Here is an 18,756-nt window from a genome sequence, read left to right as displayed (position 1 = left end):
GATTATATTTGGAAGAGTCTAGAATCTTTAAACCCTAAACCCACCTACTCTGCTCCTCTCTCTCCACACGTGCGAGTGAGCGTGCGAGTTTCTTATAATAATTTAATATCTAATCAATACTCGACACGTGTCGATGAAACACATAACATAGCATCCAATACGACTTCGTTTCGTGAATGAACAAAGACTCCTCTGCTCTCATATTTGCTCTGTTCTTCTCATATAATGTACGAAATAGTAGAACAAAGAAGCAGGAGGCTTTGATTACAAAATCGTAAGGAACAGAATATCAGTTAGGCACGTACATAAGTACAAACTCTAGCCTCTTTATAGACTTTACCTGGTCGACACAAATACCCTTTGTTAGGAGCACAATGAGAATCCTCTGAACAAATACACAGCCCCTCCAATGCACATCCTTGTTTCAAGATCGTCACGTTTCCTTTTAAACCTAGAATCTGATCGGTCCATTGCGTCGAAAACAATCCTAAAGAATCGAATCTCTCTTTTACTTTCAAAAACTCGTTTGCATTCTTGTATTTTCTGATAGCCCCATCAAACGCTAGGTTCCTATTCTTACCCCAATGTGGTAACGCATTGTATTTAAATATCGCCATTTGCTCGATCTCTTCGATGTAATCCTCGTATAGACGCGGTGCCAAGGGATCTTTTTTGCTTCTGTAGTAAGTTAGGTCAAAGTCTAAAGCTTTTTCCTCTTTCCCAAGGAAAGCAGTAGAGGATGTGACATAGCGGATGAGAATACCGTTGCTGCCTTCAAGAGCACATAGAGATTTCGGGTTGATCTTAACTAGTGCTTTGATGTCTTCGATAAAACTTTTGACACGAGTGAGAGGAACACTGAATGCTGTTTGGTGAAAGAATTGGCCTTTTATCCTCGGATCCCACAGACAAGCAGTGATCAGTCCGTCATGACGACTGTCTAGACATGAACCGGAAGACATCATACGGTTTTGCAATCCGATAACCGGATACCCTGTGAATAATAGGCCTGCACGTGGAAATTTACAAGTGATTATGTATAAGTGTAATATAAAGTTTTGTCACAATCAACAATGTATATGCAAGTGAGAACTAATTACCGTTGTTAGTCAAACCGTATGAGACTGAAAACAAAAACGACGATACTTGCTCTGCTCTCACACACTTCATGTTTGCATTTTCGTATGACTCGTAACTCTCCTCTTCATAACATGAAGCAAAGGTATATAAGAAAATATTATAACTATCCTAATCATCAATATTTGTATTAATTATCTTGAGAAATAAAGAATTCACCTATGGATCTATCAGTGGCTAACGCTACCGAGAGTTGTGGACGGAATGGGAAAAAATTGAACAAACCACTTCCCGAAGTGTTAAGCGGAACTCGATCATCAATTCGATACACCACTTTCCCTTGACTCGGTAACCATATGAAATCCGCAAACTCATGTTTTTCGCCAAAAGACACCGCTTGATCTCCGAAATCCGAATCGTTTATCATAACGTACGTTAACGATCTCTTGAACATCGGTTGCAACTCGAAAGTGACTTGAGAGATAACACCAAGAACGCCTAGAGAAACTTTGGCTGCGCGAAATTCCTCGGGATTGGTAGTCTCGTTAAGAACTCGAACCTTCACATACCCATCAGAAGCCAAACCGGGACTCACCAACCTTATCTCGGTCACGTGATCATGAACCGCACTTCCTTTACCCCACAGTGAACTTCCGTGAGCACCTGTCCCCATCATTCCTCCAACCGTAAGTCCCCACCAGTACGGTGCGTATGGCAAAGCCAGCTCCAACTTAGCCGCTTCTTCGATTAGCTGCCTTAGCGTCACGCCGCTCTCAACGGTCATGGTCCTGGCTTCCCGGTTGGTTCGCACCACGTTGTTTAAAAACTTGGTGCTTATGAGAACCCCGTCTCTGCCGTCAGTGCAAACCAGCTTCGGGAAACTGTGAGAGTACTGAGTCACGACCCGCATTTTTTGGCCGGCTCTAGTGGCGGCAGCTACCACAGACACCAGCTCCTCCTCGGATCTTGGGTACTCCACCTTTGCTGCTTTGCATATAGAACGGTCGGGAAAAGCCCCGTACGAGTTCGTCACCGTGCACATTGTGTTTCCGGATTCACACTTGACAGGATCATCCGGTGGAGATGAGGAAGCAAATGTGAAAAAGCAAAAGATCAAACTTAGCCAAAACGCCATTTTGTAATGGAAATGTTTGAGCATCATTTCTCATATATCTATTTCTTATAAGTTTTATTGTATCCTCACATCATGTGATACACATGGTTTATCAAATGGATATTAATAGCCACCTGAAATTTTACAAAAGAACAAAAAAAGAAGGAAGAAAAATTCAAATCATTAAATGGAACTATGTGGACATGGGGACATAGCAATATTATTGATGCATGTAGCTAGGGGGTAAAGTACATCAAGTAGGTCTCACTTACTCTTTAGAAATGATATGAAGTTTCACTCACTTTAATTACTCTTTAGGAAAAAATATATGAGATTTGACTCACTAATTATACATTAACATCTCATCCAAGTCATTCGAAAATAAGTTTTTCTTTAGTTTCCTATACTATAATTGTAAATCGTATAACCTTAACAGCGCTACTTACATTATTAGGTAAACTGAATAAGATGGTTCTTTAATTTGTTTGGGGTACAATATTGTTATCATAAACTTCCCAGCTCACCACCCAGTTCACATTATTATACGATTGCGTGGACGAGGGACAGTATGTGGGTCTACGTACAGAGATACATTAATATACCGGTTGGCTGCTAATATCGGGTTGTTCGAATATAAGTACTTGCTCGGACACAGGATAATTAAACGCAAGTTACTACGTACCCTCAACAACCACATATCAAATTATCATTACCAATATATAACAAACAAAATCCCAGAAACATAAGTACAAAAGAAAGTTTAACTTGGCCCTAAACAATGTTGAGTACAAATCAACAAAAGCTAAGCAACCATTGTTTTAACTTTTTCTTCCCCTTCTAATTTCGAAGTTGTACAATTAGATTTTTGTTTTTAATCTAACACTTTCTTGGCAGCTGGTGCAAAATCTACCTCTTTTGACAGTTTCTCAACACGGCAACAAGGTAACAATCTGCAAAAATATATACAAGGAACGCAAAGATTATACTTTACTAATTACTACTAATGAAGTGAAGAGATGGAAGTTTTCCATGGTTCTTACTTTACATGTTCGTAAAATGTTTGTGATTTACATGACCCCTAGTCATTAACGGTTACATTTTTTTTTTTGGTCGACTGCCTAAGAATGGTAAATATAAATATACTAGTATTTTTCACCCGTACGTACTAGGTGCGGGATATATAAATTGATTAACATAATATAAAATTTAGTATGTAACATAATTTATATGAATAAAATTATTACCTGAAATCCAAGATCTGTAATAGTTTAATACTTATAATTTATCTAATTCAAAATTTTGTATCATTTTTTGTGTGTTTTGATGGATTACTAAATACTTATACGTGTCAAGAAAAAAAATATTTTATAAGAAATATGATTTATAAGTATTTAACAAAAATTTAACTATTAGTTGGTATAAATTAATAGATTAGTAAAAACATGCAAAATAGATTTAGTAAAAACCAACTAAAGAAGAGCTTGAACTTCATCATATTCACATTTATTAGTTAAATCATTAAAGAATTTGTCAAATTGCTCAAAATATTAATTCCCTACTAACACTAGCAAAAATGCAAAATAACACAAGTTTAGCAAAAAAAAATATAACACTATCATTATGACACAAGTTTTATAGAAATCTCTTTTCCTTAAAGGTTATTATAATTGTGAATATGAGTTAGGAGTTTTGAGTTATTATAATTTAAAAAATAACACTATCATTATGACACAAGTTTTGTAAAAATCATTATAATTCCTTAAAGGTTTGTATAGTTAGGAGTTTTCTGTTTTAATTTCGTAAATAAATTAAGAAGTTATAATTTTGTTATTTAATTTTCTTTATTTCTATTAAGTTGTTGACCAAAAAAAGAGTAACTTAGCTAATTTTTTCATAGATATCTCTTTAATTGATATTGTTACCATATTCTTTAAGTCAAATGATTCCCTAATTTATAGATACGTATCTCTATAAATTGATCTACTGCCAAAATAAGCAGAATGTGATTAATTCATATTCTCATTTCTGTATATATATTTTTTGTTTTACATAGATGTTAGAGAGAGAAAAAGAATTTGAGAAAAAAAAATGAAAGAACATATCTTTTGTCAGTTTCTAGTCGTAATGATGTTGTTGTCAGCATCTCAAATTCAGGGAGAGCGATGTCATGATTCAGGCATAGAAGGTCTGAGGGCATGTGCATATTCTATCTACAAGAGGCTGCCAACTCCGCCAAGACCATATGAAGATTGTTGCACTCAAGTCCGCCTCGCCGGGATGCAATGCGTTTGCGAAGCTATCAGTACTAAAGTAATCGAAGACGCCATTGATATAAAAAAGCTCGTCAATGTCGCTGCTGTTTGTGGCAGGCCTCTTGCTCCTGGTTCACAATGCGGAAGTAAGTCCCAGCTTAGCCCACTTGTTTTTTTTTTGCCGGTCTATCTAACTTACTATACCATGCCTTCGATTTACTTTTGTTTTTTTTTCTCCGCAGGATTCCTAGTTCCCGGTGGCATGATGAGACATCATGACTGAGTTATATTGAGAATCCACTATAGTTTGTTGTAACTTACTGGAAAATAAAGTGTATTAAATGCACGAATAATTTGAGACAGCTCCTGTTTTTCTTTACAAAATTCCTACTGTTAATAATCCAATATTCATAAACACATATGGGCCAATCAAATTAAATTTTAAAATTATACTTGTACAGTAAAATTACACAATTTATTAGCCGGCTACTTACAAATCCGAGAAAAACGCGAGTAGGATTGTGAGGATGAGCCAAATTTGGTGGTTTATATCTAACACTAACCCACATTATTCCAATTCCCTATGGGCCAAGCCGGTTTATATCTAGCTCGGAGTAAATTTTGTTATTATTTTTTCCACACTTGTTGTTACATGTTACTTTGTTAGCTAGTGCCGTTTGAGATTATAGCTAGTGTATTTTACATTTAACCTTTACTGGGATCGGGTGTCAGATGTTCCCGCCACATGCCATATGTCCAGAGAAGGTGTGAATGTGATGGCGAAAATTGTATCATAGCTGGCATGCCTTGTTCACGTTACAAATCAGATTCGACCAACTAAGGAAGGTAATGATGATTTTCGCGTATGAATACTTATGACACGCGTAGACTTGCGATAACTGCACTCATGATAGTTTCAATGCTTTTTAGCTATAATATTTTTTTTCATTATAGTTTAGAGAAGTATCACTCTTAAGCGCTTACAAGAGTACAAACCCTAGCTTCTCTGTAAACCTTACCTGGTCGGCACAGATAACTTCTGTTCGGAGCACAATGAGAATCTTCCGAACAAATACACAGCCCTTCCATTGCACAACGTAACCTGGCTTCACAATCGTCACGTTTCCTTTTAAACCAAAAATCTGATCTGTCCATTCTGTAGAAAACAACCCCGACGGATCCAATCTCTCCTTTATTTTCATAAACGCAAACGCGTTTTTGTATTTTCTAATGGCACCATCAAAAGCTACGTTCCTGTTCTTCCCCCAATGAGGCAAGGCATTGTATTTCAATGTGGCTATTTGCTCGATCTCTTCGATGTAATCCTCATAGAGACGTGGTGTCAAAGGATCATCTTTGCTTCTGTAGTAAGTTAGGTCAAAGTCTAAAGCTTTTTCTTCTTTCCCTAGATAAGCAGTAGAGGATGTGACATAGCGGACTAGAACACCATTGTTGAGTTCTATCTAGGCCGCCGAGAGATTTTGGCTCAATCTTCACAAGTGCTTTGATGTCGTTGATGAAATCTTTGACATGTGTGAGGGGAACACTTAATGCTGTTTGGTAAAAAAAATAGCCTTTAATGCGTGGATCCCACGGACAAGCCGTAATCAGTCCGTTATGATAACTATCTAGACACGCACCGGAAGACATTGGCGTCCGATGACCGGATAGCCTGTAAATAGAAAGCCTGCAGTGGAAATAAAGTGAATATATAACATATGTGTAAAATAGTTAGAAAAAATCTGATATACAAGATCATTCGATCAAGAGAGAGTACCATTAATTGTTAGTTAACCCGTATGAGATTTTAAACAAAAAAGACGTTAATGTCTTTGCTCTCGCACACTTGTTGTTTGCCTCACCCGAAGACTCGTCGCTCTCTCTTCATTTCATATCATGAACCAAAAGCATATATATAAAATGAAGAAATATTATAACTATACAAATTATATATATGAGTGAATAGTGGTAAATAAATAAAAAGAAACCTAAGGATCTGGTGAAGGCTAAGACCAGAGAGAGTTGTGAACGGAATGGGAAAAAATTGAACAAGCCATTGCCTGAAACAAAAACATTGGCCTGAATCCGATCATCAATTCGGTACAACACTTTGCCTTGGCTTGGTAACCATATGAAATCCGCAAACTCATGTTTTTCCCCAAAAGTCACGGCTTGATCTCCAAAATCAGTGTCATTTATCATCACATATGTCAACGATCTCTTGAACATCGGTTGCAACTTGAAAGTTACCTTCCCGAAAACATACGATTAACAAGCAAACGTTATTATTTTTTTTATAGAATTTTCGAGTTTCGTTACCAATAGAAAACAAAAGTTTAAAACGGGTCAGGTTTTAAACCAGGTCTGTCCAGCCATAAATTTATTATATAACGAACGAGTGCACTGACTTTGGAAATAGGACTTTCACATGTGACTGATCATTTTGATTAATCAAAATTTGAAAATTACTGAAAATAAAAATATGCATAATATCACCTAAAATGTCGCAATATACTTCAAACGCTCATAAAAATCTGAAGGATTGGAAGGATTCAAATTACCATAATCTTCCAAGCACATCACCAGTTCACATTAGAGAATGATAAATAAATCAAATTATGAAGCGGACTTGTGATGGTATGTGGATCCATATCTAATATTACGAGAATGTAGAAACCATCATATATATCTTTTGTTTTTTTTTTGTTTGCATGCACCATACGATGCTGTTTAGAGATGACGAGATAATGAGTATGACTCACTTTAGCATCTTGGGCTTTCTATGAAGAAAACATATTATAGTGGAGTACAAGACTGTGGTTTCTCACTCTATTTGCTTTACTTACGGCTCTTTTTCGAATTCACCTTTATGTGTAATACAATCGTATAAACTTTGAATAAGCAAATCTTATTTATAAATTCAAACCGATCTTAATCAAGTACATTACTGAGTGTCTTTTAAAATTAAATACTAATATTTGTAAGAAAAAAAAAAACCACTCAATTACAACGTGACAAAGGTGCAAAAGCTCTGTATTTCACTAGAAGAAGAAAATTCACAAACCTCTGTATCTGTCTCTTAATCTGTATTTAGTCAAAATACACATAACACAATCTAGTTTTCACTTTTCAAATTGTATATTAAACGGAAGAAAAAAACCAAGTGATCAATTACAATGTGAATTAGCATCATTCTTCAATAACCTTCTACACCTCTTCAACATTCTTCAGTTCTTCAACCTTCTTCAATTCTTCAACTTTCTTCAATCCATTCTTAGGCATTTCGTCTATAATGGTAATTACTGCTTTCTGAACAGTAGGGACGAGTAAGGCCTCTTCTTCTGTGGCCTGAAGAGGTTCCAAAGAATCTACAATGTCCCTCATTAAAGGCCGAGCCTTCGGGTTCCGGTTCAGGCAATGGTAAGCTAGCATTGCAGCCTTTTGAACTGCTTTAACCGGGTATTCACAGTTCATTCTTGGGTCTACAATGTTCAAGACTTTCTTCTTCTCCTTCAATAATGGAAGAGCCCAATCTATAAGGTTTTGCTCACGCGTAGGCCGTGACTTGTCTAATGATTTTCTTCCTGTTAGAAGCTCTAACAGAACCACACCGAAGCTATATACATCACTCCCCGGTGTCAAATGACCTGTCACCAAGACATCATCAGAAAGAATCCAAATACCACAAAACCATTGTGTTGTCCTTTAAGTTTTAAATAGCTAGAGTAGAAGCTGTCACCAGATGCATAGTTCATTCTAGAAACGTGTAGTTTACAAGTTTGGCATACTGTATTACTTACCTGTCATGATATATTCAGGAGCTGCATAACCATAAGTACCCATTATGCGAGTGGAAACATGCGATTTATCTCCTACAGGACCGTCTTTAGCAAGTCCGAAATCAGATAGTTTGGCATTGTATTCCTGTTTCAGCAACCATATGAAACCTCAACAATTGTGTCAATGGACAAGAGAAGGGCTTTGATCCATTGCTACTACTAAGTACTAACCATATCTAGAAGAATGTTGGAGGTTTTGAAATCGCGATAAATGACTGGTTTCTTTGCTTCATGAAGAAAGGCAAGCCCTTTTGCTGCTCCAAAAGCAATCTTCATTCTAATTCCCCATGAAAGAGGAAGCAACACTCCTACCAAGAAGAGATACACATATAACTCAGACTTCCTTATCTGCTCAAGAGTGATGTCCAGTAAGAAGACAAATGCGTTTAAGAACTCTAAAAACTCACTTGAGAAAAGATTGTTCTCCACGCTACCACGAGCCATGTACTCATAAATTAGCACCCTGTGACTATCCTCACAGCAATAACCAATCAATTTCACTAAGTTTGGATGTGAAAGCTGCCCCAAGAATATCACCTCTGCCTATACACAACATCGAGACAATAGATAAAAATCTCAGACCATTCTCGACTCGATTTTGAGTCTCACTGCAAACTAAAGACCCGAATTGATCTCAAACTGTTACAGAGCTATGTATAAAGCTTAACCAAGAACTCTACTTCACTCCACATGATCACAGATATCCCACATTCCTCAGTTGCAAAGACTTATGATCTGTTGAGAAACTTGGAATACAAGCAAAAGACAGAGAGACTAACCAGCCATTCTCTGTGACCCTGAAAGCTATTATCGCCGTCATGAACTTTCACAGCAACAGGAAGTGGTTGAGGAACATCTTGATCATCCAAATCATCCTTTATAAAACCTTTGTAAACACTTCCAAATCCACCACCACCAAGAACTCTGTCTTGTCTGAAATTATCTGTGATGTTTTTAAGCTCATCGTATGTGAAAGCTATCAAAGGATTCGCTGCTGAGTCACGTCTTAGATCCTCAACTTCTTTTGGGTTTGATGGCAGCTTATGAACTTCCTTAATATGCCTATCTTCTACTGCTGGATTCTGTTCTTTTGGTGACTCTACGTAGTTTCACACAAAAAGAGACAACAAAGAAATCAATGTTTGATCAGTTTTACTTTCATTCTTCTAGGGGTCTAAAATCCAAGAACATAGAATAATATAATTAAAAATGTGACTTTGACTAATTTAGAAGAAAACAAAAAGAGAGAGAGAGAGAGAGAGAGAGAGAGAGAGAGAGAGAGANTGACTTTGACTAATTTAGAAGAAAACAAAAAGAGAGAGAGATGAAATGGAAGGAGACTAAAGAAGAAAGAATCAGTAAGTCAAAATTCTCAACAAATGAGTCCAAACTTATAGAATAGAGAGGAAACGAATCTTAGCTTACCAATAAACACCAAAACTTACCTAATTGAAAAAGTTTGGAACCCAAAAAAAAAGTCTCAAAAGGGGAATATAAACAGAGCATAATCAGAATAATCAAGAAAGTAAAAAAGAATACTCCATTGAATAAATTAGGCGTTATAACCGATAGATATTTCTGAGTTTATCCTTAAGTAAATCTTGTAATTTCAGCCATAACAGTAACATAAAATAAAAAGAAAAAACCAAAATAAGAAGGAGAAGAGGGTACAAAGGGAACCTGATTTAGCGTTTGCAGAGACTCTGTGGTTTAATGGTTCAAAGCTACACCAACAGTTACCCATTTATTCCCCAAACAACACACACACAGTGACAAATATATATATAGATAGATTACTAAATTTTTAAAGAAATGAAATACGGAAAAAAACCAACTTTTTATTATGTAAGTTACAAATTCATGCCCATAAAGAAAACATTAAACTCTCAATTTCTCTTCTTGGAATTTTTTGTTCTGTTTTTTTTTTTTCTTGGTTTCTTTCTTTCTTTCTCTCTTAACTCTTTTTCCAAGAACCAAAATTAAAGGTAAAGACTAAAAGAGATAATGAAAGAGAGAGACACACACTAAGGAAATGTGTTGTTTCTCCTTTTAGAGAGAGAGAGAGAAGGGAGATTCGTCGGGGGCAATGATGGGAAGAGACTAGAGGAGGTATGAGGTGGGAGAGAAAGAGGTCTTTTGGCTATGGCGGAGATGGGCCCCCAACTTCTCTCTCTATCTCTCTTTTTCCACTGACAAATCAAAACAGAAACTCTCATTCAGAGAAAAAAAAAAGGAACAAAAACGATAAAGACATCAGTCTACTCTGGTCTGTTTTCTTTTTGGTCCGTTCCGGTTCGGTTATCATTCCTATTTCTGGTTTAGTTTTCGTTTCCGATAAACCAAATTCTAATCTCTTTCGATTCACTATTATACTAGGGCTTCAAGATTGATAATCAAACAATTCGATTTTGTAAACAAAAAAAAAATGACGTCAATATTGATTGAACCAAAAAATTAAAAAACAAATTGATTGGGTTTAATAGTGCGCATGAATGAAGCGCATTTTGAAAACCACAACTCTCTTTTTATTTGGTTCCTTCTTTTTTTTTTTTTTTTTATCAGATCGCTTTCTTTTTGTCTAAGCGTGCGCCTTTGCCTTTTTCAATTCTTGTTCTTTTTTTCCTTTTTCCAATTCTTTTTTATTGTTCTTTTCATTATTCGTATTATATTTTTTTGGCTTACTGATTTGTGTTCACATTTCAGTTTAATCGAATACTATGTGTTTAGTGCATAATCTCACAAAGTGGCTCAACATGTTTAATATCCGCTAATTTCTTCAAAAACAGATATGCTCATTGGTCATTTGCCCATTAGTGACTCACAAGTAAAGCTGTCGACAAACTTATTTTTTCCTTAAACAAATAATAAGAAAACCCCAATCAATTATTATATCAAAACTTTTACTATGCATTAGGGCCTTTTTAAAAAACAAATTCTCGCTTTCAAATACTGTTTGTAATAAGTTTGGAAAAGTAGTTATTTGTGTAAATATTAAATGTAAACAGAAAAAGATACAGTATTGTGTAAAAATTTTAATTGTTTGTATACCTGAATGGTGTATCCCCTATTTAACGATTTATACTGTTACTTAGAGATTATACATTTTTCCTTGTCAAACAATGTTTATCTACAAAATATATTACCTCGTAGAATTGGAACAAGGGGATTAGTGGATCAATTAGCATCAACTAGCATATATTTAGATGAAATATCCTATAGACACCTTACCTAACATTTACTAATATAAATTATAAACACTTATTAACTATTAATATATACAAACGCACAACGGCACAAGAATCTTCAAGATTAACGTTCCACTTAACAACAACCTTATATGTCATCACGCACGGTACTCAATTTACTCTTTTGTATTTATTACTGTATTCATGTATATTTTTTCCTTAATACATGAATCCGTTCCATATATGTTTATCACAGATCATGTTGTAAACGTTGATATGATTATATGTTCTGAACAAGTAAAGCTGAAGTTATGAGGTTCTTTTTATTCAAGTAGTATTGTATTTAAAGTTTAGTCATTGAAATGCATGAAATTTAAAATGTGTGTGAAAACAACAAATCAAACGTGTGCGGGTGATAAATAAGTGGTAGAAAAGTTGCTTCAACAAGAGGATATAATTCAACACCCACTACTAGTTTGTTTCTTGGATCCCTTTTTATCTCCTTGATCTCCAGGTGTTAGCTATCTTGGAATTTCTTTTTCCATAATTTTTTTTTGTTTACTTAGATAAGCCTGAAATATTATGTTTTGTTTATATTCTTCCCAACTAATCGCAAAATTTCTAAATTCTTAAGGATACAGAAGTAAACAAAGGTTCTCTGATTCGTTCATGTAAAGTTGCTATTAGATCATTCTACACCCACTTGTTCTTTTATCCTTTCTATATATCTTTATCCCTCACAAAGTAGTCTCCTTAAGATATTGCTAATCAATATCTGTCTTTTAGTAAAAGAAACTATATCTTTACATTTGTATCAGGGAACGCCACTTAGGACCAAGATATGTGTAAAACTGATTGAACATAAAAAGAAATCAAACTACTATATAGATTTTATATATTAAAAGACCATACAAAAAAAAAATAGTTACTTTTAAAAAATTAAATCATATAAATAATTAGATTTCTTGATCAACAAACGATTTTCTTGTCGGGTAAGAAACAATAACATAACTTGCATCTTACGGTTAATGTTCTCGTATATTAAGGATTGAAATGATGAACATTTCCCGTGAATTTTGCATAATACCACCAGTCAAAGATATATATATCAAGAAAGATATTTCAACTGCAACCCAAAATATAAACAACGATGTCATTTGTTTAACCCGTTAACCGGTGAGGCGGTGACTCTCTCTTAGCCTATAGTCTCTAGCTACGAAAACTAGCAATATGAACATATATAGACATTGACGTCATGTTGACTTGTTGAGTGCATTAGAATGTTGGGTTTAGTGGCGGCAAACAAGAAAGTGATCAGATAAGTCCGAATCTGAACTGGAACTATCAGATTAATGAACGATTTTGAAATTGAGAGAAACATCTAAAATTGTGAAGTCTTTGACCTTAAACTTTTTTTGTAAATCAATCTTGTTTCTTTCCCCTTGTATGTATAAGTAATTCAAGAAAAGCAGGGAGCATATCACACGGAAGTTAATCAAAAGCAGGTGTTGGTCTCTAGTATGTTTGGGCCTGAAATATTAAATTTGGGCCATAAACGTTGAAGCCCAATCTCTCTCTCTTTCTTCGTTCATATCAACGACATCGCTCAATCTCTCAGTCTCTCTCTTCAAACCTTCCCTAAATCGTTTCCTTTCAATCTCATGTAAAAGTATCTGTCTTCTTGATTCTGCTTCATGCGCTAGCTTTTGGGTTTTCTTCTCTTCCCCTCACTCTTCATGGGTTTGTTAGGGTTTTGTTTGATTCGATGGGTATTTGTTTAATTTCCTTAGAGAACTGTGAAAGCTGTGTACTTTTGAGTTGGAATCCCGTAATCGTTGTGGTGTTATTGTTGCTGTTTTTGGTAGTGTGATCAGATACATCTTCGATTGAATCTGAAAGGTCTTTTCTTTGAGTTGAAAAAGGGGTTTAGTTAGGTTACAAAACCAAAGAATCCCACCGCAAGCTTTTATCGGGTGGTTGTCCTGTTCTCGAGGAGTTGGTGTTGGACAAAACTAAAAACAGCGTCTTTTTGCGGTCGTTCTATGTTGAAATGCCTACCTTACAGAGATTTTCTATACTTTGATAGATCTGAGTCAATGAACTTCGGAGAAAATGGGCTCTATAAGATTGTGATCATTGTCCCGTCTGTGAAGAACTTTGTAGACTTCTATGGTGACTTGTATCTGTGTGAGAGTATGCCTGAAGTGATTGAGGCAATTGTAAAAGTGGTTTATGAAAGTCCCAAGAAGCTACTTGAATCTCTTCCATCAGTCAAGAATCTCTGTTTATGTTTAACTGCTTCAACGGTAGTAAAACCCAAATCTCTCTATTATCTTGTGATTTATTACATCTACACTGTTTTGCTTATGTTTTCGGACGTTTTTTTTATACAGCTTCAGCACCGTATTGGGTTTTATCATCTTGTTCATTTGGAGCTATGTCAAGACACTTCAGGGTGGTGGGATCTACTTACTTGGATGCTTGATAACTCTCCTAAACTACAATATATCTCAAGTTAAACACGGTATACATACATTCGATCGCCTCAACCTGATGCATTCATTTATCACACTTGTTTCATTGTCTTACGTTATAATTGCAAGGTCTAATACACTATAATTGCTGTTCTGTTAGTGCAATGAACGTCCTTGTTTCGTAACGCCCATTGAAGGTCATTGGGGAGGACCAAGTTCAATTCATGAATGCTTGCGGTTACTTCTCTCTACTTTTGAGTGGAAATATTACAATGGAAGAGAACAAGTTTTACTTTTGATTCCTTCAACTTTTAACTAAACAATACACGATTACAATCCCATTGAAGGGTGTTTTTTTTTTTCAAAATTATTCATGTGGCTATTCAGTGAAAACTATATCTCACTTTGTCCACATGTGATTAAAAACATGCACATGGGCTATTCTATGAAAATTATCCTAATTATAAAGCGTAAATATGTTAAAAGAAGTACATACAGTATAGTGTTAACGTCGGTTGTTGTATTGCGGATTTTAAAACCGTGTAGTCTACTAATGAGTTTTAAACCGTGTATTTTTTTTATATATTGTATTTTATTTTCTCGAGGATTAGAAAATTTTAGGTTTAGGATATTTGATCGAATCTCTTTTGCTTGTCTCTAGGGTTTTGTATGAGAACTTGGATTTTATAATAAAGAGCTGTTTAGCCCTAAAAAAAGTTTCTCGAAACCTATATATTGCTTATAGACGTCACGTTTCGACGCTCAAGAAGCAAGATCGTAACTTGTATTCTAGTTCTCCTGGAGATCTTGAGTTCTCTCTGTTTGTTCATTTAGCTTCCCGCTCTCCAATACATCTTCGGGTAGATCTGAGAGGTCGTCGTCTTTGAGTTGAAAGAGTTTGATTTAGGGTTCCATATGGACATGACTAGTGACCTGTCCGACGATTTGCTTTTGAAGATTTTGTCATCACTTCCTGCCAAAGATATGGTCGGAACAATGCTTTTGTCGAAGCGATGGAAGTTTCTGTGGACTATGGTTACAAAACTTCATTTTGATGATAGTTTTAAGGATTATTACTGTGATGATGAGGACGAAGATTATGTTACCGATGGTGAGAACATTTTTCCTTACAGGAGATTTCGGCAATATGTTGACAAGTTTATGATATTGCATAAGTCTCATGTTCTTGAAACTTTAACGTTCGAAATCGGTCTCGTATCCAGAGCTGATGATTTGGCAACATGGATAAGGATTGCAATTGCTCGCCAAGTGCGTGAACTTGAAATTCACCGTTCTATTGCGGATAATATTGATTACACATTTACATTGCCATTGGATCTGTATACGTATGATAAGCTTGTGGTTTTGAAACTTTGTGGATCAATTGTTCTGGATGTCCCTTTGATGGTTTCGCTTTCGTCTCTAAAATCGTTACACCTCTTGAGCGTACTACTGTACCATGACGAAGAATCGCATTGCCGTCTTTTAAAGGGTTGTCCTGTTCTCGAGGAGTTGGTCGTGGACAAATGTGAAAACGCTCCTGTGTCTTCTTTATATGTTTTAATGCCTTTTTTAAAAGAGTTTATCTATAGTTAATGAGTATAATAAACAACTATCTACTGTAGAACATCCAAAATTTGATTCACACGTAGATGTAATTAACGTTCCGTGTTTGAAGTACTTGAACTATGTAGATATCTATGATTTTGGTCATTCGTGTTTGTGTGAGAATATGCCCGAGGTGGTGGAGGCAAATGTTAAACTTGTCTGCAAATTCCCTGAGAAGCTCATGAGATCTCTTAACTCAGTTAAGCATCTCTCTCTATGTCTACAGGGTTCAATGGTAAACAAAAACAAACCTTCTTTAGTTTGTAAAGTTTAAGTCTTTCTCTCATTGCAATATATTTCTCGTGCTTATGTCTCTGAGTATCTCTCCGTAGCTTAAGCCTCGTAGTAGATACAACCAGCTAGTTCACCTGGAGCTATGTCGATGCAGCATAATGTGGTGGGATCTGCTAACTAGGATGCTAAAAATTTCTCCTAAACTACAGGTTCTCAAGCTCAACAAGGTACCTTTACCCAAACCTAATGCATTCTGGTTTCTTTACTCATATGTCTCACTGCCATAAGTTCTAGTTTCATGGTCTGATACACAAAAATCTGTATTAGTGTCAGGAACCCTTCTATGATTCTCCAATAGTGCCCATTAAAGGCAGTTGGGAACCAAGTTCTGTTCCTGAATGTTTGGTGAGCCATCTCAAAACTTTTGAGTGGAAGTATTACAATGGAAGTCATGAAGAGAAGAAAGTAGTAGCATACATCCTGAAGCACGCAAGACACTTAAAGACTGCGACCGTATCTGCTGAGGAATTGTCGACGAAAATTCCAACTCGGCAACGCAAGGAGTTGGTTTCTCTGCCTAGGGCTTCAGCTTCATGTAAACTTGTTCTTGATTGAAAAAAAAAACACTGAAAGTAATAATCATGTACTCTGTCTCGCAAGTTATTTAAGTTTTGGCTTGAGAGTTATGTGTTAAGACACTTAAGAGCTTGTTTATTTTTACTACTTAGTTTCAAAATTTGGTATTGAACATAAACATGAGTTCTTGTTCAAAAATAATAAAAAAAACATATACATGATTATATTAAGATTAAATTTGATTATGCAAATAATATTTTTGGCAAACAGCTTTTGGAAGATGATATATGTAACTTAGAATGAATAAGATTCAGAAGCTATTCATACTAGGTGTTGTACCCACAATTCGTCATCTCGGATAATAGGCAAAGGGCCTGGGCCGGGCACGCTAAACGGACCAAGGGTGTAGCACTGGTCGGCCCATCAGACTCAGAGAAAGGAAGAGAGCGCGGAGAGACGTCATATTAGTCAGCTCGCAGTTCGAGCTCGGTCAAAGATTCCAACATTCAAGTGGATTAATTAGGACGCGAGAATCGTGTAAAATTAATTACGCATTAATTGGGTAATTAATCGGTATGTATAAATATGTAAGGGGGGAAGTCTTTGAGGGGAGGGAATATTCTTTTTGGCTCTGAAGCAGTAATATACATTTTTAGCATTCAAACACTCCCATTCAGTTCGGAACTCCTAACGGTGATAAGCTCCTCCACACATAAATCAGTTCGGAAGGAGAGAACACTTCTCACCCCCACCCCACATTTGGCGCTAGAAGGAGGGGAATTATCACCTATACTCTTACTAGTTCCGACCTCATATCCGAACCCACTTCATCCAAACACCGCTATGACTACCGACTCTTCCAATCAGGTAACTCTGGAGGCTATCCAAACTTTTTTGCAGAACTTGTCTGAGAAGTCCGACCGCCAGCAAGCAGCCTCGGCTGCTCTCACCGAGCGTTTTGACAGCCTGGAGGGACAGGTCTCCACCCATTTGGAGGCAATCACTACGTCAGTAGCCGACCTCTCAGCCTCTCACCGCGCATACGCCGATCGGGTCGATCACCTGTCTTCCGATCAAAACCCTCGCCGACGTGCTCTAGACTTCACTGGCGTCATTCCGCCTCTCACCATGCAGCCTGCAGCAGCAAACTCCACTCCGGGAAATACTTTCCCACCCCAACTAAGTACTCAAGCAGCGCCACCGCTGGTCGGCGATAGCCACACTCCGGTTCAGCTCGATATTACTGGATCCTCCGAAGTCCCAATTCGTCTCCCTCCCCCTGTGGGCGGAAACACTTCGACTCTTGGTTACGTCACCAATCCCGAGATCTTCCGCATGCAGAGCGAAATCCGGGACATGCGGTCTGTGATGCACAGTGCAACCACTTCAGTGCAACCACTTCAGCTCCGGATATTTTCCGAGTGATCGAGGAGTCAAAGCGAAATCCTTTCTCCGACCAAGTAGCCCGAGTCCGCATCAAAGATACTGGCAAAATTAAGTTCTCGAGCTACGAGGGAAAAGGGAGATCCGACCAGTCATCTTAAGACTTTCTTGTTAACAGCTAGCCGCGTAGACCTCGAACCTCATGAAGCAGACGCTGGATACTGCAAGTTGTTCGCAGAGACGTTTTGCGGGCTGGCTTTACTTTGGTTCGCATCTCTAGCAGCCGGCTCCATAAACAACTTCACGGAGCTGTCGACCTCTTTCATTAAGCAATATTCTAGCTTAATTGAAACCGCGGTAACAGACGCTCAACTTTGGAACTTGAGCCAAAATGCCGGAGAGTCTCTCCGGTCTTATATAACAAAGTTCAAGGAAATCCAGCTTCAGATCCCAGGACTCTCGGACTCGACTGCGCTGGCTGCGCTAAAAAATGGCCTCTGGCACGAATCTCGTTTCCGCGAAGAGCTAACCGTAAATCTGTTCTCAACCATTCAGGACGCCTTACACCGGGCTTCGAACTGGATAATTGCAGAGGAAGACAAGGCCGCCGCCGCACTGAAACATAAAGTTCCACCTACAGGCAAACCTCGATTCGAAGCACCCGCTAAAAAGACTCCACCTACGACTCCGAAGTCCGGACCTGGCACATTCGCAGTCAATCAATCTCCCAAGAAGAACTCTCCAAAGAGTTTGCCATCCAAACCTCCATTTTCACCACATTCCAAAAGTGGAGTACTCCCAAGTAACAAATGGGTCCGAGATGAGGACACGTACTGCGAGCTCCACAAAACCATTAGCCACTACTCGTGACTGCAAGAAACTGATGCACCTTCTCGCAGAAAAGTATGTGGCAGGAGAGATGCCGAATATAACAATCGAGGAGTTGGAGCAGAAGACAACCCCCAAGGTGGACGAAGATGCTCCGCCTTTGAAGAAACCGAAACAATCAGTTGG

General features: G+C 37.2%; 5 protein-coding genes and 1 long non-coding RNA gene across 6 annotated transcripts; 3 read left to right on the top strand and 3 right to left on the bottom strand.

Annotated features, from left to right (window-relative positions):
- Nucleotides 294–2,212, bottom strand: LOC104763519 (probable L-gulonolactone oxidase 4). Its single transcript, XM_010486882.1, has 3 exons — nt 1,297–2,212; nt 1,101–1,202; nt 294–1,009 (listed from the first exon to the last, which is right to left on the bottom strand). Exons 1-3 carry the CDS (start codon nt 2,210–2,212, stop codon nt 294–296), a joined length of 1,734 nt encoding a protein of 577 aa, XP_010485184.1.
- LOC104761711 lies at nt 4,231–4,823 on the top strand. The gene is made up of 2 exons (XM_010484822.2): nt 4,231–4,589; nt 4,686–4,823. The coding sequence occupies exons 1-2, from the start codon at nt 4,280–4,282 to the stop codon at nt 4,724–4,726; spliced, it is 351 nt and encodes a 116-aa protein (XP_010483124.1). The 5' UTR covers nt 4,231–4,279; the 3' UTR covers nt 4,727–4,823.
- LOC104763518 (probable truncated L-gulonolactone oxidase 7, mitochondrial) lies at nt 5,416–7,023 on the bottom strand. The gene is given in 8 exon segments (XM_019240105.1): nt 5,416–5,541; nt 5,544–5,900; nt 5,902–6,095; nt 6,098–6,131; nt 6,226–6,323; nt 6,432–6,693; nt 6,840–6,877; nt 7,005–7,023. Coding segments are annotated over 8 exon segments (1,128 nt in total).
- LOC104761710 (probable receptor-like protein kinase At5g56460) lies at nt 7,463–10,464 on the bottom strand. Its single transcript, XM_010484821.2, has 6 exons — nt 9,963–10,464; nt 9,062–9,381; nt 8,690–8,825; nt 8,454–8,590; nt 8,244–8,367; nt 7,463–8,090 (listed from the first exon to the last, which is right to left on the bottom strand). Exons 1-6 carry the CDS (start codon nt 10,024–10,026, stop codon nt 7,651–7,653), a joined length of 1,221 nt encoding a protein of 406 aa, XP_010483123.1. The 5' UTR covers nt 10,027–10,464; the 3' UTR covers nt 7,463–7,650.
- On the top strand, nt 13,073–14,409 carry LOC104761709. Its single transcript, XR_763274.2, has 3 exons — nt 13,073–13,773; nt 13,861–13,991; nt 14,102–14,409. It is a non-coding gene; the product is annotated as an uncharacterized LOC104761709 (long non-coding RNA).
- LOC104763517 (putative FBD-associated F-box protein At3g50710) lies at nt 14,863–16,398 on the top strand. The gene is made up of 4 exons (XM_010486881.1): nt 14,863–15,469; nt 15,636–15,784; nt 15,882–16,010; nt 16,111–16,398. The coding sequence occupies exons 1-4, from the start codon at nt 14,863–14,865 to the stop codon at nt 16,396–16,398; spliced, it is 1,173 nt and encodes a 390-aa protein (XP_010485183.1).

This window comes from Camelina sativa, chromosome 18 (assembly GCF_000633955.1).
Source record: "Camelina sativa cultivar DH55 chromosome 18, Cs, whole genome shotgun sequence".
Taxonomy (NCBI): Eukaryota; Viridiplantae; Streptophyta; class Magnoliopsida; order Brassicales; family Brassicaceae; genus Camelina; species Camelina sativa.
The sequence above is the reverse complement of the archived record's forward strand: the minus strand, read 5'-3'. Positions and strand labels throughout refer to the sequence as shown.

Coding starts and splice junctions, on each gene's coding strand:
- LOC104761710 (XM_010484821.2), bottom strand. CDS start 10,026: ATGGGTAACTGTTGGTGTAGCTTTGAACCATTAAACCACAGAGTCTCT. Junction 8,826..9,061: donor AGGGTCACAGAGAATGGCTG/GTTAGTCTCTCT, acceptor TGTTGTGTATAG/GCAGAGGTGATATTCTTGGG. Junction 8,368..8,453: donor CCAACATTCTTCTAGATATG/GTTAGTACTTAG, acceptor TTGCTGAAACAG/GAATACAATGCCAAACTATC.
- LOC104763519 (XM_010486882.1), bottom strand. CDS start 2,212: ATGGCGTTTTGGCTAAGTTTGATCTTTTGCTTTTTCACATTTGCTTCC. Junction 1,203..1,296: donor AGCCACTGATAGATCCATAG/GTGAATTCTTTA, acceptor CATGTTATGAAG/AGGAGAGTTACGAGTCATAC. Junction 1,010..1,100: donor ATACGGTTTGACTAACAACG/GTAATTAGTTCT, acceptor TTCCACGTGCAG/GCCTATTATTCACAGGGTAT.
- LOC104763517 (XM_010486881.1), top strand. CDS start 14,863: ATGACTAGTGACCTGTCCGACGATTTGCTTTTGAAGATTTTGTCATCA. Junction 15,785..15,881: donor TATGTCTACAGGGTTCAATG/GTAAACAAAAAC, acceptor ATCTCTCCGTAG/CTTAAGCCTCGTAGTAGATA. Junction 16,011..16,110: donor AGGTTCTCAAGCTCAACAAG/GTACCTTTACCC, acceptor AATCTGTATTAG/TGTCAGGAACCCTTCTATGA.
- LOC104761711 (XM_010484822.2), top strand. CDS start 4,280: ATGAAAGAACATATCTTTTGTCAGTTTCTAGTCGTAATGATGTTGTTG. Junction 4,590..4,685: donor TCCTGGTTCACAATGCGGAA/GTAAGTCCCAGC, acceptor TTTTCTCCGCAG/GATTCCTAGTTCCCGGTGGC.